General features: G+C 46.3%; 1 protein-coding gene across 2 annotated transcripts in view; it reads right to left on the bottom strand.

Moving 5' to 3' along the window:
- PEX14 (peroxisomal biogenesis factor 14) overlaps positions 1–27,724 on the bottom strand; it is a 60,035-nt gene that overhangs the window by 23,605 nt on the left and 8,706 nt on the right. For both annotated transcript variants that reach the window (XM_083375543.1, XM_083375542.1), the window contains exon 3: positions 15,160–15,244. In XM_083375543.1, coding sequence (XP_083231669.1) covers positions 15,160–15,244 — 85 coding nt within the window. The remainder of the gene's footprint in view (positions 1–15,159; positions 15,245–27,724) is intronic.

The following is a 27,724-nucleotide window of genomic DNA, read 5'->3' as shown; positions in this document are numbered from 1 at the left end:
CCAAAATAATTTAATAATTTAATATAAAATAATTTAATAAGCCGCTTTTCCCCCCCCCCCAAATAATCCCACAGCTGCCAAGCCTTCTGGGTGAAGGCAGCCAATGAGAGAGCGCCTGGCACGGTTAAGCAGAGTTGCACCAAGCAATTAATCCAGGGGCAGAAACGAAACCTCGCATTTTGGGAAGGAAGGCGGTGTGTGTGTGTTTGTGTGTGTTTGTGTGCGCATGTGTAACACAAACCGTGATTTTCATTTTCCAGATACAGAGCCGTTTTGAGAAAAGCGGAGCCACCGTAATAAAAAAAAGAGAAAGAAAGAAAGAAAAACAAGAGGGTAATTTATTTATTTTTTAAAAGAAAAACAAAACACAAGAATAAGAAGGAATGGCTGAAATGAGGCGGGGTGGGGTGGGGTGGGTGTCGTCCCTGGTGCTTTGTGTGAGGCTGGCTGCTTTCCTGCGGGCGTTTCATGACCCAAACTAGGCAAGGCTACTAGCCCTGATGAGGTTACCTACTCCGGGTCACGAAACGTCCGCAAGGAAACGAGACGAGACGTTTCACGAAAGTCAAGACAGGTGCAAGGACCCCTCCAAACAAACAAAAAAAGGCATTTTCAGAGCAGGCACTTCTCGTATAATGTCCATCTCTAGGCTGTGCCCTAAGAGCTCACTCACCTCTATTACATTAAATGTAGTGGGGGGGGGGAGAAAGAGAGAGAGAGAGAGAGAGAGAGAGAGAGAGAGAGAGAGAGAGGGGGAGGGACAAGAAGGAGGAAAAAAAAAAACCACGCAAAGGCAAAAAGGACATTGGGATATCACAAACCGTAACACGGCATAAATCACCGCATTACAAGCCGGCCCGCAAAATATATTTCATTGCCGCTTTTAAAAGACAAAAGGAGTTGCGCTTGGGCATGTCGGAGAGGTCAGATTTGGACAAAAAAACAACACAAAAGCAAAACTCCCATCAGCTGGAGGTAAAGAAGAGAGTCTCCCCCCCTCCCGCGCCGCCACCCCGGGGGTGTCGGAAGTGTGTTTGCTTGACCCATCTGGAGGAGGGCGAAAGAAATGAGCCCCCCCGTCAGATCCGGGGTGTCTCGGGAAGAGCCGAAGGATGCAAAGGTTATGGTCTAGGAAACCCCTCCCTTTCCCCCCCCCCCCAGAGATCAGGGTGAAAATATTAGGGTCCAGGAAGGAGAAGGGGGAAAAAAATGCCCTTGGCAACTGGATGGTGAAAGGCTAGCCTGTTCAGTGGCGAACGTAACTGTCACGAGAAGATCGGCGTATTCTTCTTATTATTCTCACTAAACAATCCTCTCCTGTGTGACAGTAAAAGGCTGTCTGAGCAGAGAGAGGATACAGACTGATCCTACACGGCAAGGTGCACGGAGAGCAGAATCCGAACTCGCCTCCCCGGCCCCCCCCATCGCCGTCCTTCCTCTTGAACCACCAACGGGAGGGGGGGAGCTGAAAAGAGAAGCATAACGCCGCGTGTCCGAGAGGCGAAGTCTGAGCAAAAAGTTTCATCATGAGCCCCGCGGGAGCGGCGCCGAGCGCGGGCGCTGCCAGCCTAATTCTCCAGGGCTGAGCACTGGCGCAACAGCTGCCGCTCTTTGGAGGGGGGGGGGTGTTTGTCAGTAGTATTATTCTCTCCCTTCCCCTCCCCGAAGAGCAAAAAATAAAAAAATAAAAAAGGGGGGGGGGAGAGGCCTTGGCAAGGGGCTTTCTTGAACCGTTACTGGCTGGAAAGGTGATCGACAGATGCTGGGTCCAGATGCTGGGTCCGCTTCTGCCGAAGGCCGTTCGTTCGAAAGGCGTTGGGGCCAACTCAGTGCCTTGATGATTGACAGGGCGGAGTTTGTCCACCCAGCCTGGACGACTGGGTGGGAAAGGGCAAGAAGATTTAGGCTCAATTTCAGGAAAGTGGATCCCTTCGGGGTGGGTGGGGATCACCTTGGAAATTTGGTGTCTTCTCCCCCTACTCCAAGGTCAGGCTTGATGGCTACCCGAGGCAGTATAATTCCAATTTCCAAGACTTTTCCTTGTAGTGGGTGGGAACTGACTCTCAATCTCTCTCTGTGTGTGTCTCTGTCTTTCTTTCTCTCTCTCTCTCTTTCTCTGTCTGTCTCTCTCTCACTCTCTCTTTCTCTGTCTCTCTCTCAATCTCTCTTCCCCGTCTCTTTCTTTTTCTCTCTCTTTCTCACACACACACTCTCTCTCTGTGTCTTTCTCTTTCTTTCTCTCTCTCTTTCTATCTCTTTCTGTCTGTCTCTCACTCTTTCTTTCTCTCTCTCTTTCTCTGTCTCACTCTCTCTTCCCTGTGTCTTTCTCTTTCTCTCTCTTTCTCACACACACACTCTCTCTGTGTGTCTCTTTCTCTCTCTGTCTCTCTCTCTCTTTCTGTCTGTCTCTCTCACTCTTTCTCTCTCTCTCTCTTCTCTGTGTCTTTCTTTCTCTCTCTCTGTCTCTTTCTCTCACACACACTCTCTGTGTCTCTTTCTTTCTCTCTGTGTCTCTTTCTCTCTCTCTCTTTTTCTATCCCTTTCTCTCTGTCTCTCTCTCTCTGTGTGTTTGCCTTAAAAATCCTCTGTAAGTAGACATCTGCTGCTTTTTCATATAGCAATATTCTACAGGTAGTCCTCAACTTCCGACCGCAATTGAGCCCAAACCTTCTGTTGTTAAGTGAGACACTGGTTCAGTAAGTTTTGCCCCATTAAGTGAATCTGGCCTCCCCACTGATTTTGCTGGTCAGAAGGCTGCAAAAGGGGGAAATCACGTGACCCCCGGGACACGGCAACGGTCATAAATATGAGTCGGCTGCCGAGGATCTGAATTTTGATCCCGTGGCCGTGGGGGGAATGCTGCACGAAGGCGGCGAGTGTGAAAAATGGGATGCTGCAACTTATTTCCAATGCCGTCGTAACTTTGGATGGTCGCTCAATGAACTGTTGTAACTCGAGGACTACCTGCGCCAACGGGTCTCTGCGATCCGAAGAGCCCCGAGCTTTAAAAATATAGTGGGTGGAAACGGTCATCTACCCTTTCCAATCAGCCACAGAATAGAGCGGGAAAGGGACCTTGGAGGTCTCCTAGTCCACCCCGCCCCCCCCGTGCTCAAGCGGAAGACACTGTCCCGTTTCGGACAAATGTCCATCCCGTCTCTTCTTTAAAGCCTTTGGGTGGTTTGTTTTACTTGTTTCTTGACGTCTCCAGAAACGTCCCGCTTTTCTGACGCAAGAAGCATCAGGTGAGTTCTTGACTCGCCCTGGGAATCCACGGACCGTGGCTTTATTGACGGCGGAGCGCCGAGGCTGGCAAAAAAAGGGCTAAACTCCAGGGTATTCTAAATAAACAGGTTCTCGCTGCCCCCTCCCAACCCCGAGCCCCCCCCCGGCGCTTCAAACCCCGGCGCTCGTTTTAGCCGACACACAGAATTCGCACCTCGCAAACAAATTATTTAACTGCTCTTATTCTCCCCCACCCCCGGGGGGATTGCAGCGATCATCTGAAAACGCAGCTCGTCTCTCTCGCCTCCGTGCAACCGCGTTGATAGGTTAAATGCCGCCGTTTAATTACAGTAATGGAAGCTGCTATTTTTTTGGTTCTTTATAAACACTAGCTTCTCTCTTCTTTCTTTTCTTTTTTTTTTTTTGAAGTCGAAACCGCAAACTCGGATTAGCCTTTCTTTCTTTCCTTTTTTTTAAAAAAACCCTCATTTTTGTATTACTAAGTTTTAGTGGCGCAAAGCGAGGAATCACAAACGAGAAGAGGAGGAAGTGGAGGGGGGGGGAAAGGAGGACTTTTCAAATGCCAAATGGATGAAAGCCAGGATAAAAGTTGTGGGGAAAGGAGAGCGAAATGCCGAATAGCTTGTTGAGTCCTCTGCCCTTTTTTTAATCCAGGGAGATCAAACCCACTTCGCAAATGCAGAGAGCAAAGGCTTCACACCTGTAGAAAAGGCATGAAGTTCACTCTTTGCACCGGGCAACAAGGCTGTATTTAAAGACACCCCCAAACTCCATTTCTTTTTATGTCTGTCTCTCTGCCTGTGGCAGTCCGTCTGTCTGTCTCTCTCTCTCTCTCACACACACACACAAACACACACCGACAACTTAAGAGTAGCTCACTGATCCACACACTGATCCATACGTAGAAGCCGTGTGCCTTTTTAAAAATGAGATACAGGTAGTCCTCAACTTCATTTAGTGACCATTCAAATTTACAACGGCGCTGAAAAAAAAAGGGGGGGGGCTTATGACCGTTTTTCAGAGGACGATAGTCTCACGACCCAAAATTCGATGCTTGGCACCCGGCTCATACTTATGACGGTCGCGGTGCCCCCTTTGGCGACCCTTCTGACAAGCAAAGGCAAAGATTCACCGAACAACCGGGTTCCTGACTTAACGACCGTGGCAAGGGAGGTCGTAAAACGGGGCCAAACTCGCTTCGCCCACGTTTCGCTCAGCCAGCGTAAATTCCTGGCCCATCGGTGGGTCCTAAGTAAAGGGTTAACTGCGCTGGGTCACCTGTCGTGACCGCCCAGAACAATTGGCTGGCCCGTATGAGGAACAAGAGCCCCAGATGAAACATCTGTCCATTTTCACCTTCTGTGTCTTGTCCCATTTTAAGGCCCCTGATGCTCAGAACTTCCCTTGAATAGCAGTTATTCACCGCGGTGGTAGGGAAAGGCAGGCTTGGTAGGAAAAGGTGGGTCCCACCCTCATCAGTTCAGCACCAGCGCAGCGTCTCAGCCGTAGGATTTGCACAAAGTCAAGGATTTAAAGGTGGGGTTTTGAAAGCGCTCAAAACGTTGTCCTGTCAACAATACCATCCTCGGCTGGGCTGGAAAGGAGCTAAGGTCCAGAATATAGATAGTCCTCAAAACTTAACAATTTTCAATGCCGACTTTCAGAAGGTCGCAAAAAGGGGGAATCAGGTGACCCTGGGACACCGCGACCGTCATAAATAGGAGGCGGTTGCCGAGCAGTCAAATTTGGAGGGATGCCGCAACGGTCACAACAAATAGGGGGGGGGGGAGTCGCTATTTCAAGGCCGTTGTTCACTTTTAACGGTCGCTAAACGATTAGGGTGTGAGGACGACTGGTATCCGGAAGAGCACCTTTTCAAGAATATCCCTCCGTTCTTGACCCCCGGCGGCAAAATCCCCAGGTTTGTGCTGGCTACGAATTCTCAACATTTTGGGAATGGTGGTGGCCAGGTGGATGGAGGACGCGAGAGAGGGAACGTAAAGAATTTAAGCAGCGTTGCTAACACCTTCGTGGCCTCTTCCTTGCTCCATTCGTGTTTAGCAAGAGAGGAATCGCTCGTTACAGACTTGACATGACTGGGAACTGGGGGGGGGGGAGAAAAGAGATTTTAAGTTTGTTTTATTTGCTCAGCGGTCCTCGCACACTTGAAGTCCCTTGGTAGCAAACACGATCCACAACTGGCGCCTTTCGTCTTCCCTTGCAAAAAAACCCCCCGCGACCTTTAAGGTGAGGGAGGTCAGCCCATCGAGAGGAGACAAATTTAATTTTGTTTATCACCATAAAAAAGGGAGCATTTCCAGCCAGACGCCGGGAGGTGGACGGGACATGAATACTGCCAGTCAGGTGGGAATGCAGCAGCCCGGGCCAGGCGCGAGAAAGTCGGGCACGTATACTTAAAAAAAGAAATTCAATCAGCCAGTGCTAATGCATAAGGTCAGCCCCACACATCAGGAAAAAAAGAATCTGATAGGAGAGCAGTTTTTTTTAATATAACCCATGTATTTGCAGCAAAAAAAGAAAGTTCTAGAAAACTGTAATGCAATCGCCCCAGCGGCCCTGGGAGGGGAGAGCAGAGCGCAAGCCCCTTACTCTTTTTTTTTTAGATGATTTGCACAAGGTGTATTTTGCACACTTGCAACGAAGTCAAGACTTTCGAGGCAGAAACCTCTTACAAATTGTGTGTGTGTGTGTGTGTGTAAACAGAGATACGTGCTATCTCTGTTCCCCCCCCCACTTTGTAAGAGGTTTCTTGCTCCCTAACACCTTGTGAAAGCCTCGACTTTGTGGCGCCCTCTTTTTTCTCCATCTCCACTGAAGTTGTTCAAAGGACAACAATCACCTTTTATGTTAGTCGGTGAAATTTAAACCGCAGCCAAACTTTCCCCTGAAATACAGAATTGGGGGTGTCAGGGATGGCTGCACCCAGCCCTACCACAGCATCTCTCTTTTCCTGGCTTCGAAAAACAGGAAGGGGAGAAAGAAAAAGAAAAAAAACTGCTAAGGGTCTTTTAAGAGCCAGACAGCTAAATCTGGGGAGGGGAAGGGAGGGGGGTCGTCCGTCAGCCCGTTCACAGCAAACAAGGCTTCTGCCAAATAAGGATTGAAATGAAAGAAAAGAGCCGTGTTTGATCAATTTTTTTTTTAAAAAAAACAAGAAACAAACCCCAACTCTTCCTGTTTTAATTCCTTATACCCTACCACCCCCGTTCGCAGAAAGGCAGAGGGAAAGAAATGGTTTAAAAGATCCTGGGAAACCACGTGTTTTTTTTTTTCTCACCCATCCCGAAAGGCCGTGATAGTAATAATGACATCTGGAGGGAGGGAGGGATCCCTTCTAATAAGGACCCCAAATTTTCGCTCAAATAAGGCAGCACTTAGCTACGAACCGAGCTTTCTCGGCAGTCGAAACTTGGGAGACCAAACTCCTTTTGCCTAGCATAAACCAGCCGATGGAGGCACCACTTCTCTCTTTCTCCTGTCAATGACAGTACAATTTTGCCTTTTGACACACAGCCACGGAAACCACAAAACAGCGAGAAGAGAGAGAGAGAGAGAGAGAGAGAGAGAGAGAAAGCCAGCCAAGGCGAGGGTGGTTAATGACGCCGAGCCAGCCCTTTTAGCTTCCCAACGCCGCAGCGGAGGAGATGCTTTCGCGGATGCGAGAGAGAATAAATTGATCCTCCGAATCAGAGTAGTGTCGTGTTAAGCTTCGAGGTGGGGAAGCAACTCGTGTCTGTGGCGAGGACGTGTCGGCGCTGGGGGAAAAGGTGCTGAGGGTAGGAGAAAGAGAACTGGGGGTAGGGGAGAGCTATGGCGTCCCTCGTGGTGGTTGTCGAAGGATGCTTAAGAGTTCCAGCGATGGCTTGTGCGGCTTGGCAATTAAGGAGGGCTCCAAGGGGACAGAAGAGCTTCACCGAAGGAGCGAGGACTCCTAACTCTCCTGTCTTCATAAAACTGTTAGCAGAGCAGGGGGGCTGTTCCTTAGAACAGGGGTCCCCAACCCCAGGTCGGTGGACCGGTACCGGCCCGCCGCACGCCAGCAACTGGTCCGCACCCACAAGCAAAGCCCCTATCCGCGGGACGCAGGCACCACGGAAAAACAGGCACCCTCCGGTTCGCGGAAAAAAAATAGCCCTCTCCCCACGGAACCGGTCCCTGGTACCCGAAAGGTTGGGGACCTCTGGCTTAGAATGTCCTTTCTTTAGGGACCCCCACCCCACCCCACTCAAGACAGAAATTAATGCAGCACTCTTAAAAGAGGACTGGAGGTTAGCAGAGAGCCCCTCGCTTCAGAAAAAGGTGGCTTAAAAAGAAGATGCGCGGGTTTTTCATTCGTATTTATAAAGTCCTGCTGTTTTGCCAAAAAAAAAAAAAAAAATTCCGCTAGAGTTTCTAAAGTGAGCAGGGTAGCGCTCACAAACGCCTCCTTGTTCCCCGTTTTTCTCTCTGCCCATATTTAAACTGGACTCACACGACGAGCCGAGCCATCGTGTGTGTGTGTGTGTGTGTGTGTGTGTGTAAGTGCGTGTGTGGTTTAAGAGGTTTGGCTTAGCACGTTCCACGACCCCAAAGCCGGCCGTCTGCAAAACATGCTTTACGGTTTAAGCATCTGAGGCGAGCCCAGCCAACTGTGCGGCTTAGCCAACATACCGTGGTTAATCAAATCCTTCCTTAAATGGGAGCCACACGTTTCCCCCCACACACACACGGCTTTCCTTGGCCGAGCTACTGAAATCCTCGCTGTGGCGTGCCCGAAGCTGACTTTCCTGCCTTCCCAAGGCCTGTTTGCCTTCATCCCTGTTTCGCTCCCATCCCATTGGAGCTTGCTTTCTGCCGGACCTGGCTATGAATATTTTTTTGCCCCCTTTGAAAGACAAGACAGCATTTGCACTCAAAGGGGTGTGTGTGTTCATTTAGGAAAGGGAATGTTGGTTAGTTAACGATGAATGCTCCCTGTGTAACGGCAACTTGGGCAAAACCCCTTGCCGCTGGAGCGGCGATTCTGGTTTTGGCGACCAAGTCACCGCCGCGCGCAGAAATCCAGCACACGGAGGAGTCTTTGATTTCCACGTTCAGAAGCTTCTGAATGGCCCCTGGCCAGGAGCCAGTTTGGAAGGAGTCGTCTTCCTTCCAATTCTGGGCTGCCGCAAAAAACAGAAGATGCTCCAGAGCCTTTGATCTCATCCAGCAGGGCTCTGCGCCCATTTCCCAGAAGAAGAACGGGCTGGAAAAAAGGAGCTTTAACAAGCCTCAAGAAGCTGGCGGGGATTCGCCTCGGGTTTTTTTTTTGGCCACACGCAGGAGGGCCTTCCTTGCAGAGAGTGCAAACAGCTGGCTTTTCCTTTGCACGGGGGGAGGGGAGGGGGGAATGAAAGAAAGGAAAAAAAAAGCTCTCTGTGACGCTCCCGAAAAATTAATTACAAAGCTGAAGGTGTGGAAATTAATTTTAGAAATGCAAGAGGCCAACTTTCCCTCCGGGCCCTCGCTTCTCCTTCCTCCTCCTCGTCCTTCACCCTCACCAACGGCAGGACCGCCAGGCAGGAGAACCTCGTTCCCATTTCCAGCCGAAGGGGTGCAAACGCGAAGCTGTCCAGTCGATAACCTGGCCATCGGAACAAGCTCTGTAATTAAAAGGTCGGTGACCTGGAAAGCAGGAAGTCCTTACTTGCCGGGCGACTCACTAGTGATGGAGCTATTAAATTAAGCCGGTTATGAAATCAATGCTAAGAAAGCTTTCACGGTAACAAGCTTCCATTCAAGGACACATCAACCGGCCCGGTGGAATGGAGTTAAGTTATGAAAAAAGAAAAGAAAAAAAAAAGATGGAGCTAAATTGGAATCCTGCTTTTCGTAACAGAAGCCTCTAAGCCCAGGTTAGCCTGCCTCCCACTCCAGAAATCGATTATCGGGGCGAAGGGTCTTGAGGACACACACACACACACACACCCCGTGCGAGACGGAACGCCAGAGGAATTGGCCCACAAGCCACAGCTACAGGACGGCTCCGGCGATATTCCGAGACGCGAGCCGGGCGCTGGGTTTTTGTCATTATTGCCCCAGCCGTCGGCCAGACCCCGCGGATTTAAAAAATGCACAGGGTCTGCAGAAATAATTATTATTATTATTATTATTATTATTATTATTATTATTATTATTATTATTATTATTATTATTAATTATTATTATTATTATTATTTGCAGACAGGTATTTCTTCGCTCCCGGCTCGGGTCCGAGACGATTCTCCCTTCCAAGGACGAATCGAGAATCCAAAGGGGGATTATAATCTGCTCTCCTTGGTGCGCGCAATTGAGCAATGGTCCCGGGGAGAAGAGAATCGTGCCCCTTGGCCATAAAAAAAAGAGGGTTTTAATGACGTCACAGCCCCGAAGAGTCTGGCCTAACGTTTCTTGCCCACAAAATGCCCTGTTTATTTATTTATTTTTTTAAAAAAAACACGCTGCAGCCTTGCAGAGCCTCAAAGAGGTTTCCATATTTTTTTTTGGGGGGGGGGGCTTCGAACCGGTGGCACCTCTTAGAAAGAAAGAAAGAAAGAAAGAAAGAAAGAAAGAAAGAAAGAAAGAAAGAAAGAAGAAAGAAAGAAAGAAAGAAAGAAAGAAAGAAAGAAAGAAAGAAAGAAAGAAAGAAAGAAGGCTTTTTAAGAATACTTCAGATTCGACGGAGCCAAGGGCAGCTTGATTGGAAGACCTGAATTTTAACACCATGCGGCACGGTGCCAAGCATGGCTTCCTTCCAAGCCCGCGTCCTCAGGACATCTCCGCCCCATCTTCCCGCTGCTCGCCACCACGAGAGGGAAATACTAAACAGGGCAAACTTTTTTCCTTTAGCGGATTTTTTTTCTTCCCCTGAGCAAATTGACGTGGGGAGGGGACGGCGGTATTTTTCAGAGGGTGCTTCATGGGGTGACGGCGGGTGGGGGAGGAAAGAGGAGACCCTCACCACGAAGACGAACAGCTCCAAATAATCCAAAAGGAGGGTGAAATGTTATTAGATTCCAGGGGATGCCAGGGGAAAAGTCATTCCCGAATCTGCAGCTGGTGCCAACTGCCCGCTCTCCTTCGGGCCTACCGGGACGCCAAGGGCTGGGGCTGTCATCGCTTTCAATGACTTAATGGCCGGACAAAAGTCCCCAAGGCCCGGGGGGGGGGGGGAAAGGAGGCACAACTGGACCACGGGGAGCGCTTCCGCCCGCCTCCTCTGTCTCTTTCAGCGAATTAGGTAATGAACCAGATTAATGAAGCCTTTCCCCAAATAAGAGCTGGCTGATCCATCGGGAGCCGTTTGCTCCGGCTATTACCAGCCTGACGCTTAGGTCTTCCCGGCCTCTTGAGGATCCGCATCCTCGGATTTCCTTTCCATTTGGGCTTTTAAATCCTAGATGGAGGAGAGAAACCCACCCACCCCAGTGTGTGTGTGTGTGTGTGTGTGTGTGTGTGTGTGTCTGGGGAGGGAGGAGCTGAGAAAAGGCACAAAATGGGGGGGAAGGGAGGGGGGGTAGAGCCACCGAGGGTGTCCTTGCTGGTGATTTATTCCCCACCTGGAGAAATGCCAAGTGGGCAGATGTGGTCAGCGGGCAAATTGATATCCTGGCTCACTCAGCAGCCCGGATTCTGGGCAACAGCTCTTGGGACCGGGCGGAGCTCTTGGCCCCCTTTGCAACTTGTGGACTTCGACTCCCAGAATTCCAGAGTCTGCGCTGGCTCAGGAATCCTGGGAGTTGAGGCCCACGGGTTGCAAAGGCCCCGCGGTTGGGCAACCTTGCCTCTTTTGTGACTCGTGGACTTCAGCTTCCAGAATTCTTCAGCCAACCAGGCAGAGGGATCCGAGGCGAGCCCTGCCGGCTCGGGAATTCTGGGAGTTGAGTCATGAAAGAGCCCAGGTCCCCCCCCGCCCCTGTTCTAGAGAGGGACCACGGGTCACCCCCCCCACCTCCAAAGTGTTCAGACAAAGCTACCAACCTTCTAGGGTCAAGCAACCCTTTCTGGGCCGGAAAGCGAGCTGGCGCCACAGAGAGCGGCCAATTGGGTGCTCACGTGGTGTATTAAAAACCGCAGGTACTACGGTGCCCACCTGCCCAAAGTTCGAAGAAGCTCCCACCAGTTACTTACTCCCCTTCGAGGGGGGAAACCAGTGCATCAAGACTTTGCGTCACAGGAAGGCCGCGAAGACCGCTCGTCAAGAAGAAGTTGAGATGCCGAAGGCGGCTTGGGCGGGCACCAACCCCCAGCGCGGAAGGCAGAATTGGGAAATACACCTGGGAACTGGGAGTTGGCGGAACAGGCCAATCACCTCCCAGCTCAAGAAGGCAGAGGGCAAGGCCCAGGTACAATCCTTTCCCAAACCGGGGTTAGTAGAAGGAAGCCCCACCGCACGGACGGACAGCGAGGAATGGACACTGGATTTAATTACGCAGCAGCAGCAGCGGAGCCAGGCCCCAAGAGGCGGAAAGGAATTATCCGTAGAAAAAACAGCTTCCTTGTTAAAAGACGGAATCGGCACTGGAAAGGCACAGCCCATCCTGAGCTTCTGTTGGGGTCTCTAATAAGCTTTGGGGCTTATTAGAAGAAGAAAAAAAATGGAGGGGGGGAGTTTATATATTTATTTTATTTTATTTTATTAGATTTATATACCGCCCCTCTCCAAGGACTCGGGGCGGTGTACAGGGCAAAAAAAATTTAAAATTTTAAAAATTTAAAAATTAAATTATATATATACACATACACCACATAAACATTCGGTAGGCGCTAGGCTGGCTCCCTCCCCACCTGTTTTAATTAAAGCAACTCCCTGCCAATCCTGTTCACACTGCAAAGGGATTTCTGCGTGCCCCACCTCTGGGGTGTGTGTGTGTGTGTGTGTGTGTGTGTGTGTGTAAAAGTGATAGTAAAAGTTCTGCTTTCACTTGCAGGCTGATGCTCATGTCCTCCCCTCTTCAAAGAGGACCTCCGGGGTGAACGATTAGCCCAAAGGGCAGCTAACACAAGGGGCGAGGTGGGGGGGGGGAAAGGCACGGCGGGCCATGCGTCAAACGGGGGGGGATTACGGCAGCTTTAAACCTCCTTTTCCTTCTTCGCTCCTCATTAGCCCAGTAATTTGTTAGAAACGTTTAATTGGGTCTCTCTGGCCTCTTTTCAATGCCGGCTTGCCTCTCTCCCCCACTAAGTCCACTTCTCCTAGGCCGAGATGTATTGAAATTAAAACAATCCATCGGAGTCAAGGGTAGAGCTGGATGGGACCTTGGAGGTCGTCTAGTCTAACCCCATGCTCAGGAGGGAAACCGCGCCCACCTCATTGCCGGCAATCGGGGGTGGGGGGAGGAGAAAGTCATTTCACATGACGTTGTGAGTTTGACACCCCTGCCCTATACCATTCCAGACAAGCGACTGTCCAGTCTCTTCTTAAAAAAAAACCTCCAGTGATGGAGCATCGACACATTCTGATGGGAAGCTGTTCCACTGGTTAATTAATGTCAGGCTATTTCTTCTTAATTTGAGGTTGCTTCTCTCCTTGATGAGTTTCCATCCACCGCTTCTTGCCCTGCCCTCTGGGGCTTTGGAGAACAGGTTGACCCCCTCTTCTTTGGGGCAGCCCCTCAAATACTGCTATCACGTCTCTCCCCCCCCAGTCCTTCTTTTCTCTAGACTAAGGTAAAGGTAAAGGTTCCCCCGCACATGCGTGCTGGTCGTTTCCAACTCTAGGGGCCGGTGCTCATCTCCGTTTCAAAGCCGAAGAGCCAGCGCTTGTCCGAGGACATCTCCGTGGTCATGTGGCCGGCATGACTAGACGCCAAAGGCGCACGGAACGCTGTTCCCTTTCCACCGTAGCGGTCCCTGTTTTTCTACTTGCATTTTTTACGTGCTTTCGAACTGCTAGGTTGGCAGAAGCTGGGACGCGTAACAGGCGCTCACTCTGCTACGCGGCACTCAGGATTCGACCCGCCCAACTGCCGACCTTCTGATCGACAAGCTCAGCGTCCTAACCCACCACCGCGTCCCTTTTCTCTAGACTGGCCATACCCAATTCCTGCAACTGTTCTTCGTACGCTTTTATCTCCAGGCCCTTAAAACGTTTTAGTTGATTTTCTTTGCACTTTTCCCAAAGTCTCAGCACCCTTTTTTGTGACCAAAAAGTGGACGCAAGTGTTCCAAGTGTGGCCTTACTAAGGCTTTAGAAAGCGGTAGTAATACCGCTTTATAAACAGATTACACGGAGCTCGGATGTTTTTTTTTTCTTTTTTCCCTTAAAAAAATAATAAAAAAAACACCACGGCAGGGCAAATGTGTCACAGACCTTGGGAGACGTTTGTCTCTAAATTGCTCTTGGATACCTCTGACGTGTGAAATCTTAGCCCCCTCCATGTTCAGAGAGAAAGGCTGAGGGGAATGGAGGAATGAAACGTAAGGAATAACGGGTCGTTTTGGCGAGATGTAAAGATAGTTATAATAGGGCATAATATGACAGCTTCGGGCGAAGTGTGGGGGGGGAGTGTCAAAGGATCTCTTGGTAAGTATGGATTCTGCATCACATTTCCGTGGGCAATCAGCACAGCTTTTGCGTTCCGCTTCCCTCTGCTTCATTGCTTCGATGATAGAGTGCAATTCCCAAAGCGTTTATGATTAATTACTCCCCGTAGATCCACGTATTTCAAAGGAAAAAAAAAAGAGAAAGAGAAAGAGAAAAAGAAAAAGGAAGAGAGAGAAAGAGTGGAGAGAAAGAGAGAGAGAAAGAGAGCCAAGTTTGAAGACCCCTGGATTAGGGAGATGTTCGGGTCTTCAACCATCTCAAAAGTGAGGTTAATCCTGGGTGCTACTTTCTCACTTCTTGGCTCAGATATTGTGATGGATCACAACTGTACAGGTGTCGGCAAGGGTGCACAGACATCCTTTCACAAACTAGTGGCCAAGAGCTCAGCCTGGCGCGGGGATTTTCTTTCAGACACGCTCAACAAGTTCTACACTGAGGGGTTTTTAAAGAAAAGCAGAAATATTCCGACTGGAGCAGCCCGTACAGAAACCGCTTTTTTTTTGCAAACAGCACAGGTAAGATTCGGGATTCATTACGTCGGTGAAGATCTGCTCCTTAAAAATCTGAACAAAACTCTCAAGCGAACAACTTTAAAACTTTTAGATGGATCCTTGAAGCTTTGGAGTGTCACTTTAAAAAAAAAAGAAAAAGGAAAAAAAAAGAGAGGCGATCGATTTAACCTTAGGTGCAACACAAATGTTGCACAAAGCCGCGGACGGCAACTTCCCCGGTTGCTGAATTTTGTCAAGACGTAGGTCTTCTTCGCTTCTAAGGGAGCTCAGCCGTCAATGGCTCGCCCTTTCTGACTGTGAAAGGAGAGTGACCCCAAATTTAACCCCGGCCTGCTGCTGTCTTAATGCAGCCTGCCTTTTACCAAACGGTTTCCCCGCTCTCTTCTGAAGCTCCTGATCCGTTTCATCTATTTGGTCAGCCCACGGTGAATACCAGGAATGACTCAGAACCTACCAAAAGAAGCTCTTCCATCTTCTAAGAAGCTTGGCCGTTCAGAAGTTTGCAATACAAGCAATTTTAATGTGTCTCGTTTCACTGGCTTTCGCCCTGCTTGCCTAGGATCTGTAAAAGTTCCTATGCTTTAAAATATTTCAGAGTTCAAGAGGGCAGCAGAAAGAGAGGGAGGGGAGAGCCAATGTGAATTCACAAGAGAAAAAAGCTGAAGGAGGGAGGGAGGGAGGGAGGGAGGGAGAGGAGGAAGGAAGGAAGGAAGGAAGGAAGGAGTGAGTGAAGAAAGGAAGGAAGGAAGGAAGGAAGGAAGGAAGGAAGGAAGGAAGGAAGGAATTATTCCTATTCCCAGACTGAGAATTAACTTTGCAGATTGTACATTGTAATACCTTTTTTCTTCAGAAATGTTCTTCTGTTTGCAAGTGGGCTTTGGCGAACGCGAGGGTTCTGTAAAAACTTCACCGCTGTGGCAATCTGCAGGGCAGGCAAAAAGATGGGAGAAAAAGAAAAAGGGAAATTTAAAATAGGATTCATGGTAATTCAGATTCCCAACACAGCCAAGCTATCAACATTTTACGACAAATACCGGGTTACCGGTAAATTAAGTACATCAGCAATTTAACTTTGAGGCAGATCTATATCAGAGAGTTCAAAAAGGTTCCTTTGGATGCTGCCGTAGCAGAGATGTTCATTTCAAGATAAATCAAAAGGTGTAGCCTTTCTTGAAGCTTGGAAAACATGAATATAAACAATCAAGGCAAGAGGTAATGACGAAGGGAGGCGAAGCAACGAAATCTATCGTATGTGGTACTGTGCAAAGAATTAAGACATCAATTGTTGGCCACTGAAAGACGTAGCCATCTGGAAATGGGTATTTAACCATTCCAAAACGCTAAGATGTCTGTGGTTAAAAGGTTATTTCTTAAAAACAAGAAAAAGGAAAGTTAAGGTAGCCAAAGAGGCAGGAGCCAACGGGAAGACAACATTTGATCTTTCTTTCAGCCGCTAAGGTTTCCATCATCTACACTACGATCTACGCATTTCACAAGCGTTGGTGATCTGTTTTTCCCTTCCGCAAAAATTATCAACCTGGGGAATTGCTGTAGAACAGGGAAAAAAACAACCAAGCAGTTTTCAGGAGGAAGCTGGCCTAAAAACCCTTGACTGATCTTTCAGAAGCCACTTCCCTCAATCTGTTCTCTTCCGGCACACTGAATTAAACACCTATTATCCCAAATCGCTCGGGATAAAAAAAAACACGGCCTAAAGTCACTTTGTTAATTAGCACGTGTTTTGACTTTTTTTTTTAAGCCCAAAAGCAGCGTGGAAAAGTATGTTTTAGCAAACAGCCCTTCAACGTATCTTCCCCCCGCCCCCCGAAGCCGAGTGTGGATCAGGTGAGAACACGGTTGCTTCCGATCCCCAAGGCAGGTGGGCCTTGACTTGACTTTTCCAATTCTGGACCCTGTCCTTCATTACCTTCTAAGAAAAGATGGTTTGGAAGACTTTTGAAGGTATTGCCGCAACTCAAGGGAAAAGTTGGGACTTCAGCTTGGTTGTCCAGAGATGAATCTTGGGTCAAAGAGCCAAGTTTGGATGGCTTTTAATGGCTCTTTTGATGTACTCCTTGCGCATTCCATCAATGTTGCGTGTGCAGGTTCCCCTTTCCCGCCCCCCCATCTTAAATGGCATCTCTTATTTCTTTAAATACATTAATCAGCCTTGTGCAGGCAAAACTGATCCATTGGACAATGCAATAAACATGAATTATCATCCATCCAACACGCATAATGGCTTCAAAAAACATAATAGCAGGTGTAGTTTAAATGATTAGCTATTACACCTGCGGTGCGTCTTGATTCAATTGGGGGAAATCATCTTTAATAGGTTAAAAGGTTTAGATCACCCGGCTTCTGCCTTAAAGTGGCTGTAGAGAGGGGATGATGGAGTACGCTGTCATTACTAATTCATTTAAGAAAAGCATGGGGGGAACATAGCAAAGAACAGCATTATGAGAGCCAATCTAATTTAGACACCAGGTAAAGCAGAGAAACACCTTTTTAAAAAGCATGATAAATGAATTTGAGAGGGAGATGAAATTCATTATTTTCTTTTTTTTTTAAAAAAAAAATACTTTTAACGGGAAATCCGCCCGACTTCCAGCCTACTTGGAATTGAAGACGGGAAGACAAGAAACTCTGCTCTTTAAAGTTTAGCATTCCATCATTTCAAATCATAAAATAATATGGCTACAACAGGCACACCCTCCCCACGACGAGACATAACGCGCCGCTCTGATCCTTGTTTATGCCCCCTCGTTGATCTGCCTCGCTGGAAATGCCAGCGCTGGGGGAAATTGCACATTTAAGCGGCACGGGTCTTGCTGCACAAAAGGCAGAAGGATAAACAGTACAAATTAATAACCTGCGGGGGCGAAAAAAAAAAAGTGCTGAAGCAGAGAGATGTCCGAATAAGCAGATTCGCAGATGTGCCAGCGTATCCAAAGCGACTTTCCTTCCGTATTAATCACCTCCTGGAACTTTTTTTTTTTTTTTTTTTTGATGGGCCTTGTTCTTTCGCAGCCGAAGAGAGAAGGCCGAGACCAAAATGCTGGCTCAGACTTGGCAGGAGGCAAACTTTCAAAAAATAAATAAATATCCCCCCCCCAGTTTGTACAGCTTCATTAACTTAAGCTTAACACTCCGTGGCTTGAGAGCGACAACATTTACGGACCGTCAACCATTAGGGATCATCCAATAAGGGCGGGCAGAGAGTCCTAGCTTTTATGGGCCACTGGGGCAGTGTGGGAGAATGAGAAAAGTCATTGTCCAGTTGGAAGCGGTCCTAACCTTCCTTCGTTAAGCCCTCTTTTTGGGAGTCAGTGGATTAAAGTCCTATTCTATACGTGTGCACTCCCTGTCTCATTTAGGAGAACTTAATCCTCGGAGGAGTGAAAACACCAGAGGTAAAACTTCACAAAGAAGATGCCTGCAGAGATGGACCACCTTCCAAGTTTTCATCTTGGATCACCGTTATAAGAAACAAGAAAGCCAATGCCGGTATCTGGTCAATGTCTGTCTCCAAGGCTTCCTCAAGGGAAGATCTGACATCTCTTCCTGTTTTCAGAAAGTGCCACGGCATGCCTTGAAGGGAGATTTTACACCAGGGCTTTTGGGCTAAAATAACCTGAAGGCAGAGGTCCCCGACCCCTGCTCCGTGGCATGCCGGCAACCGGTAGGCACAAACAAGCCAAGCCCCATCCGTGGGATGTAGGCAGCGCATAAAACCAGGCACTCTCCAGGCCACGGAAAAAAAACCTCTCTCCACGTAACCGGTTCCTGGTGGCCAAAAGTTCGGGGATCTCTGCATTAAGGTGTCCTCCATCATCTCCTCTGCAGCTCTGTCTACAATAAAAATAAGGAGGGGGGAGAGAAACTCTGAGGATGGACAATCCTACGAGGTCAAAGGTTGAACGGATAAACTCTCCCCGACCTCGACCTCGTGGATGCAATTCCAGCTTTATCCCACTTTCTTTTAAGCTCAGAATTCATTCTTAAGCAATCGGTTTTAACGCTCCCAATTCTTTTGGCTGTCTTTTCTTGTTTGCTGTCCTATTGTTTACTAATTTCATCCTTTTCTTGTCTTTTTTTAATCCCCCTGTATCTTTGTTACAATCTGCAGTCACAACAATAAAAAAAATTAAAAACAATAAAAGGAGACATTGATTCAAATGGCATTTCCCGGGGGAGGGCATTGGCACAAAAAGGCTTTGCGTTGGGCACGGCCAGGATAAAATAATTCTTTTTCTCAGAAGGCAAATAGGTAACATTGTTCCCACCCCTCCACAAGGTGATCTCTTATCAAATGAATTTACCTTGATCCTTTTTGCGGGGACAGGAAGGCACATTTCTGAACAAAATACCCTTTATTATTTTTTTACCACTGGAATTCATACGGTGCCTGGAGGATTTCTGGAAATTACGATTATCCTGAAATACGTTTTATAGGGTATTTGGGTCCCCCCCAACTTTTTAAAAGTTCCCAATTACAGTTTGTTGGTTCATCACATTTATACAACGGCTCACCTCACGTCATTCTGGGCTAAGGGATCTTGGAACCCAATCGTACAAGCCAACATTAAAACGCATACCGTACTAACAACGTTAATGATAGCTGCAAAAAATAATAATAATTATAACTTGATACTCTTTTGTACCGCTTAAGGAATACGAGTACAATAGACCTTTCCAATCCCCAATCTTGAAAGGCCTCAAAAGTCTGTAAAAAAGTTTTATCCAGGAGCCACCCAACTCACACGCAGCCTAAACTGGGTTTACACAGAACCACTGATGTCTCGATGGCTTTGCTGACCTAAAATTGAAGGGACAGGAACTTTCCACCCCCCCAAATTTGCAATGTTCTTTTTGATAGGCAGGCCAAGAGCTTGGCTTTGATTCCAGATGCAGGACGGCGGGGGGGGGAATGGCAGAGCAGTTACAGCGCAGGGGGAGAAAAGCACCGCGCAAAAGATCCACTTCTCTCTCAATAAAGCCGTTCTATCAAAAAATGAAATCGCTCCATTAACAAGAGCTAAATTATTTAAAAGGCCTCCTCCATCATCTTTTTGCTAAAGGCCTATTGATTGAAAATGACATTACAAAATTATAGCTTAAGAAAGACGAGAGATTCTCCTGCTCCCACTATCAGACACGCAACTTCTATACAGAGAGAGACCCTGGGCTGCTGTATCTTGCAACACACAAACACACCCATTATCTATATCCTCAAATTCCTAGGGGCCATGAAAATATAGTGGGTAGGAGGGATATTTATTTTTATTTTTTTGCCACGGTTATCTTAAAATCATTACTGGCTATCCGTTCTCTGGAAAAATCAGTACTCGCAACATTATCGGGACTCTGCTTCCGAGATCAAAGCAATACACCTCCCCGTTGTCTGCAACTCAGGAATTAACCTTTTTGCTTAGTTTGTGCAATACGCGGAAACAGGAAAGAGCCACACAGGCTGAAGATATCAAGCTACCTTAGTAAGGTAAAGGTAAAGGTCCCCCCACACACGCGAGCTAGTCGTTTCCAACTCTAGGGGCCGGTGCTCATCTCCGTTTCAAAGCCGAAGAGCCAGCGCTTGTCCGAGGACGTCTCCGTGGTCATGTGGCCGGCATGACTAGACGCCAAAGGCGCACGGAACGCTGTTACCTTAAAAACTTCCAAAAAAACACAGAAATTGCAAGCATTCAGTCTTTTGGCCTGCTGTGGGAAAGAAGCTTCTAGATGGAATTTTATTCGTGGGAATAAAACCAGAGTCACAAACTTGGTTTTTTGCCCTCGGGAGCCCTGTAAAGCAGAGTCAATTGTGAGATCGAACGGCCCCCAAATCACTTAAGGATATCCCTGGAAAATTACGTGTCTGTTCTTCATCCGAGACTATAGCCATCACATCACATCCTTTTGTTATCTGTGGATCTAATTCAGCTTCTTATATATAGCTAAAGTGAGAGAAACTGACTAGTGCTGTAGCCTGGAGTGGTCTATTTGACTCGGAATTTCCCACGTTATCAATTCTTGTATTTCACTGAATATTGTGGCACCATCAAAGGGTTACACATAAAAACAGCTATTGTTGAGATCCAGCGCATTCAGAAATGAGCGTTTTTCATTCTTGCTTTATTGATTGCATTTATACATCACCCATCTTGCTATCCAAAGCCACTCTTTAAGGCAGCCCTAAAATACCAATTCGTATTTTTTTAGGTGGCTTTTTTTGGTGGGGGTGGGGGGGGTCGATCTTAAATTGTAGATTGACACAGACCGGATGGATGAATTGACCGATCTGCTGGGGTTTAAGTCAGAAGAAGCAAAACCTATTTTGTAACGTATCTCTTGGCCTTATGATGAACAGAGAGGAACTACCCACCTGTTATTTATTTATTTATATATATTTTTTTGAGAGAGAGGGAGGTGAGAAAATGCAGCGTTTTAAAGCCAGGCAAGAAAAAAAAGAGGGTGGGGGGAGAAAATCCCTACTCTTTTCAAGACTAGCTTGACATATATGGTCATCAGTGGCACAAGGAAATAGTTGCAAAGCAGCTGTTAATCAGGGTAACACATTGAGGAATGCTGATGCCAGCAGTCGTGGAAAAATGCAAGAGGCTAATTATGAAACAATATATCTTGCTAAAGAGGCATCGTGCCTGTAGATTCCAGATACAGCTTTCTCAGAATAAAAATCCTGGGTTGGCTGGATTCAGCCACCGATTTACACTGCCAACTTTCAGATCCATCAACGGGGTGGGGTGGGGATCTCTTTTGATTCAACATTTGAGGAGGTAGGTAATTCCCACCCACTCCACGGGATGTTTATTTGCAACGAAGACTAGAGCAGGGGGAAAAAACAAGAATTATTTCATCCGAAACCCCACCAGCTCCGAATATCAAGTTTTTTTTTTGTTTTAAACGGGTTGGAGGTTGCTGTAAAAAAAAAAAGAAAAGAAAGAAAAACGGCGCAGGTGTGATTAAAAAAAAACACACACGCCACCTGAGATGTAAGTCTACTGGTTTCCACGCCACAAAGCATCCAGGTGTTCTCTTTGGCAACACAGAAGTCACTCTACTTGTTCTCTCTCTCTCTCTCTTTTTTTTTCCGTTTTCAACTGGGGCAAAAGGAGGCTTAAACGATTGGATGGATTCACGAGCATTAAAACACAAAAATTAAACTCATCAGGAAGGACCCACAATGGGATTCTGGCCTGTTGAGTCAAGACATCCGTGTGACCTGGGCCTGATTTTACCACTTCTTTTTTTTATTTAAAAAAATAGCCATTTAAGACCTCAGTGAGAAAGGACCATCAACTGACCCTTGACAGACAGTTCTTGTTAGGAGGAGGGATCCCACCCACCTCTGCCCCAAAGGTCATCCTTTTGCAGAGATGGAGGTGACCCACCAACTCTTTTTTGAAGGATAGCAAGGCATGCCTCTGGCCCGCTTTTTTCCTCCTCCTCCTCTTCCTCCTCCTCCTCCTCCTTCCTCTTCTTCAAGTGACAAGGAGGAAAATGAAGCTGGGCTCCCAATGGGATCTGGTGGGGATGTTGAGTAGAAGGGGGTCAAACAGCCTGGCCAAGGCAACGGAAAAGCTTATTTCCATCAATGGCAACTATACACTCTGCAAAAGCCACTCCCAGGATGGAAAAGCCAGCGCTGCTCGCCTTTCCTGGCAGGGGTGAAAGGGGGTATAAGGAAGCTGGAGAATCCACCGGTCAAGGCTCCTGTTAACTGCCGTATGGACAGAACACCGGGACCGTCGTCACAGCCAATCGTCAATGGCTGCAAACGTTGACACGTGACTTGTTTTTTTGTTTTTTTGCACTGACAATGTAAGAGGCCACCTTTTGCTTTAACCGTTGGCTTTTCAATCACTAAAAGGCAGGAGGAATGCAACTAGGATGTTTTGAACAAGAGAAGGGAGCCAGCCGCTTCGGAAGGAAAGAAGTGAAACTTCCCCTGTGTTGAATTGATCGGAAAATGCGACTTGTGACGTGTAAAATAAGGCAGGGAGATTCTGTATGACGTGGGGTGTCAGGGGGAAGAGAATTCAGACTCTGGCGTCCATCCAGGAGTGCCGATGCTGCTTCGTTTGGTTATTATAGACTTTTTAAATAAAACAGTGCCTGAATGTTGTTTTGAACTGTCTCATGAATCGGAGCCACAACACCAATGCTGAAAAATGAGGGTTAAATTCTCAACCCTCGGTGGTGGGAGAGAAGTAGCTTAAGGTGACTTGTACTGAGCCAGATAGGCTAACTAATAGTTAACTCTCCTGGGTAGGATTGTCTAGAAGCTTTAAGATGTTCTTTGCACCTGTAGTCACAAATACTGATGATTCATTAGGTGTTGCCCGAAATGTGACTTGACCTTGTGCCTTCCGTGTGTTTGGGACTTCAACTTCCATAATCCCCAGCTATCCTGTGAGTAACAACAGTTCATTCAGTCCCCAGAATCGATCCTAAGATGATCGGACCAGATTCTATTGTCCTAGAAATATAGGACAATAAGGTCCACCACCTCTCAACTCAGGGTCATGGATAAGATAACGAAGCTGGCAAGTCTACATACACAGGCTAGGAAGAAAAATAAATCGAGTATCAATTTAAATACTATCACTACTCTTGACTCTTTGCTGCCATCTAGCGCTCCTCCATATTTCTGCAAACCAGAACTGCTACGCAGAATATCCACCCCCTCAGTTGCCCAGCCAAGCTAGGTGTTCGCAAGCGAATAAGCGAAGCGGTTAAACCCGACTTATTTTCACACGAAACGAATACAGAAAACTGGAATTATTTGGGATGGGGGAAGAGTGGGATATAAAGGACGCTGTGGCATCACAGCGAAAAGGGGGGGGGAATACACATTTAGTTATAAATAGATCCGAAGAAGGGAGAGGTTCATTAGTAATCGCTGAATTAGTATTCGGAGATGATTGCAAGAAAGGAAACAGGCTAAGCAACATTAGTTAAAGAGATAGCCAGTTCCTTAGAACATTCCCGGAGAGATTCGATTCCCACGCTGCCTTTTTTTTTTTTTCGGCCGTGTGTCCCGGGTGAACCCAGCTTCTGTGGATTGCAATCCCAGGCTTCAGAGTGCCGATCCTAACCCGATTCGTTTTAAACCTGGGGCTTAGCACAAGGCAACTACCCAGTGACATTCATTTCAGGGAGATTTATTCCCTGCTAAGTGGGAATAGAACTACACTTTTATGGATCGTGTAGTTTAAATCCACAGCAAAGAGTGGCTTCAATATGTCATCTTCAAAGTGCTATAAAACTCTTCTTTGTGAAAGCCAAGTGATATATCTATCAAACAATGCTTAGAGAGATTCAAAGGGGGGAGGGGAGAGATGGGGGGGGTATGAGGTGGGCGTTAATATCGTTTGCTTTCCTGGGTCCTTTCCCCCCCCCAACTAATAAATGTTATTAAAAGGCGTTAGCGTTCCTAAACTAGGGCACGCTCATCAGCCCACCAAGCAACGGCTCCATTTTGTTGACTGCCATAAACAATTTGGCTCAGGTTTTTTGGGGAGTAGACCAGGGGTCTTCATCAAACTTGGCCCTTTCACGACTCGTGGACTTCAACTCCCAGAATTCCTCAGCCAACGTGCACGCTGGCTGAGGAATTCTGGGAGTTGAAGTCCACGAGTCGTAAAAGAGCCAAGTCTGAAGATCCCTGGACTAGATCCTCTGTTAGAATAAGCGAGATAGTTTTGAAACAGGCCAAGTTCAACACTTCTCCAAGAATGGACAATTAACCAGTGGAACAGCTTGCCCTCAGAAATCATGGGCGCTCCATCACTGGAGGCTTTGAAGAAGAAGCTGGACAGTCACTTGTCTGAGATGGTATAGGCTCTCCTGCTTGAGTCGGGGGGGGGGGGGGGCTGGACTAGAAGACCTCCAAGGTCCCTTCCAGCTCTATTCTATTCTATTCTATCCTATTCTATTCTATTCTATTCTATTCTATTCTATTCTATTCTATTCTATTCTATATTCTATTCTATTCTTTATTCCTTGAATTCCATTCCATTCCATTCTATTCTATTCTTCATTCCCATATTCTATTCTATTCTATTCTATTATTCTATTCTATTCTATTCTATTCTATTCTATCCTATTCTACTCTATTCTATATTCTATTCTATTCTTTATTCCTTGAATTCCATTCCATTCCATTCTATTCTATTCTATTCTTCATTCCCATATTCTATTCTATTCTATTCTATTATTCTATTCTATTCTATTATTCTATTCTATTCTATTATTCTATTCTATTCTATTCTTCTATTCTATTCTATTTTATTCTATTATTCTATTCTATCCTATTCTATTCTATTCTATTCTATTATTCTATTCTATTCTATTTTATTCTATTATTCTATTCTATTCTATTCTATTCTATTATTCTATTCTATTCTATTTTATTCTATTCTATTCTATTCTATTATTCTATTCTATTCTATTCTATTCTATTCTATTCTTCATTCCTCTTATTATTCTATTCTATTCTATTCTATTCTATTCTATTCTATTCTATTCTATTCTATTCTATTCTATTCTATTCTATTCTATTCTATTCTATTCTATTCTATTCCATTCCATTCCATTCCATTCCATTCCATTCCATTCTTCATTCCCATATTCTATTCTATTCATTCCCATATTCTATTCTATTCTTCGTTCCCATATTCCATTCCATTCCATTCCATTCCATTCTGAAGGACACTCCTTGGCAATGCAGAAGCATGTAGGTGAATTTCCCAGTTGTTAATTCCAACCTAAGGAGCAAATAACCTTGGGAACGGCTCAGCCAAGGATATGGTGGAGCCCAGAGAAAGAGCTAGTGTGCCCTCTAGCTAATGCCAGGACGAACTGCCACGGTCTCTGCCACCCAGCCTCCGCGCAAGAAAACTCAGCCCAAATTAAGTGTTTTCGCTCAGCAAAAATGAAATGTTTTGCAAGATGAAACCGAAATAATAAAAAAAGAAAAACCCGCGGTTTTAGGTAATTACTAGTTGGCATTTACATATCACAGCCTAGTTCAACACCTATTCATTTTCCCCTTTTATTTTCAATTTTTTAAAATTACTCATTAAACCCAACGTATGACAAGGACAGGAGGGAGGGGAAGGAGGGGGGGAGTATTCAAGTGTGTGTGTGTGTGTGTGTGTGTGTGTGTGTGTGAGAGAGAGAGAGAGAGAGAGAGAAGTTATCTGCAGGCATCAGATACTACTAACCCTTTCCGGGAATTTTATCTGGAAAAACACTTATTTTATTTATTTTATTACATTTATATACCGCCCTTTCCCGGAGGACTCAGGGCGGTTTACAGGGAATTAAAAACCAAAAATACAAAAGTTAAAAACCAAGTTTAAAAAAGATTAAATTTATCCCTGTACAAATAAAACCCCGATTAAAATAAATTAATCCTCAGCTTCCCTTCCTCAAAAGTGAATAGACAGAAGAAGGGATAACTTAATTTGGAAAGCAGGATTCCAGCCTGCCATACTTTTTTCTTCCTAAGAGTCGCTGGGTTGTTGTTGTTTTTTTCCTTCCTTTTTTTGCCCAAGATGGTGTGTGACATTAACGCCATCTCATTTCCCACCATTTTAACTTTTTCTAGTTCCTCTGTCGTCTTCTTTCATCTAACTTCCGCCCCCACCCCACCCCACCCCACCGTCACATTCCTGATTTCAAACTCCTAGTAGGCTGTTAAAAAAAAAACACCACAGGACCAAAAAAAAAAAAGATGGATTTTTTTCCTCTTCTCTAAATCAGAAAAAGAAAAAAAAAAGAAAAAAAAGAGGTGGGGGAATTTAGAGGCAATTCCTCGCACTTGCCATATATACTATTCAGCCACACACTGAAACTAACACTTAGCCAGGTTATCGGTGATAACGGCACCTAGACACGTTTATCTCTTTTATTTATTTGATAACGGCACCTAGACACGTTTATCTCTTTTATTTATTTATTTATTTTCTGGCTTGCAACAGCAATTCCCACGGGGGCTTGCAAAACAGAGGGTTAAAAAAAAAAAAACACACAACACCCACGGGCCTAACTAACCAGTGTATCCTAATAGAAACACCACCCACGGGGTCAAGACGAAAGGTCGATGTTCTGTCTCCACCCTGCAAATCAAATCGATCCGATCAATCAATCAAGTCAGCGGAGAAGGAAAGCCATTCCCTCTTCCTCCCCCCACCCCCACCTCTGGATTCCAGCCGGTGACCACCGGCTTCGTTGCAAAAGTGCCATGTTTCGCTTTGTAAAAGAGCGAGAAAGTTTTTTTTTTCCCCTCCCCACCCCACCCCACCCCAAGCTGCGATTTTCTTGGGAATTAGGGATAAGGAGGGAATGGGGAAGGGGGAGAGAAAGTGGACAGGAAAAAGATGAAGGCCCAGGCTGAACTGTGTAAGATTAAAATCCTAAATAGGCTGACATTTCCATCGGAGGAAGCAGGTCTGCAAGCCTCTGCAGGAAGATTTCGCTCCATCTGAAAAAATTGCATCCTCAAGATACTCAGCCCCCACGCTAGGAATTTTGGGGGCTGTAGTCCCAAGAATCAGGGGAAAAAAAACAACTATATTGCATTTTTGATTAGTTTTCCTCCGAACGGGCCAGCGGTTATCTTTGTGCTGTCAAGATCCCATCCGCTTACATGCCCGCTCTGCTTTCATTTAAAAACAACTGGGAAATATTCCTAGATACAATTTGTCAGTTTTATACAAAATGAGACAGGTTGCTTTTTTATTTTTTATTTTTTGTTTAAAAAAATAAATAAATCTGCCGCATAAAACATCCTTGATAGAAATGTAAAAGAAGATGACATGATGAAGTAATATATTTCAAGGCCTATTGTGCAAATATGTATTGAGGGAATTCTAAAGCATTATTGACCTAGGTTTCACTTAAAACACTTTGATATATTGGATACATCGGGTTTCGATAGGCCTGGATTTGCGACTTAACTGACTGCCGAATTCTTTTTTCAAACGGAAACAGCAATGTTCAAAAATACTCATTAGAAGAAGGAATGGGAAATGCAACCGAGGATCAAGTTAGGGAAAATAGAATGATAGAAAAAGGGCACATTGGACTTTGTGAATTCTGTCATTCCATAAATGTAAGTCAATTGCCTCTGTAAAGCAATCTAGGGACAGACTTAAAATATCTACTCTTTCGACTCTGGCAACTGGAGGATTTCGGCGACATTTTTATCCCAGATTTTCCAGGAACGACTTTGGGTGACCTGAGACTGGGAGATCTCCATCTAGTCGGGCCCAAGCTCTGGTCCAAACTAACCACCACGATCTTGGGCACCGAGCTTCTGGCCTTGACGCCCTTCTCCGCTGCTGGTTGGACATGGCCACAGTTCTGTCTGGGCAAT

Source organism: Vipera ursinii (genome assembly GCF_947247035.1).
Source record: "Vipera ursinii genome assembly, chromosome: 17".
NCBI lineage: Eukaryota > Metazoa > Chordata > Lepidosauria > Squamata > Viperidae > Vipera > Vipera ursinii.
The sequence above is the reverse complement of the archived record's forward strand: the minus strand, read 5'-3'. Positions and strand labels throughout refer to the sequence as shown.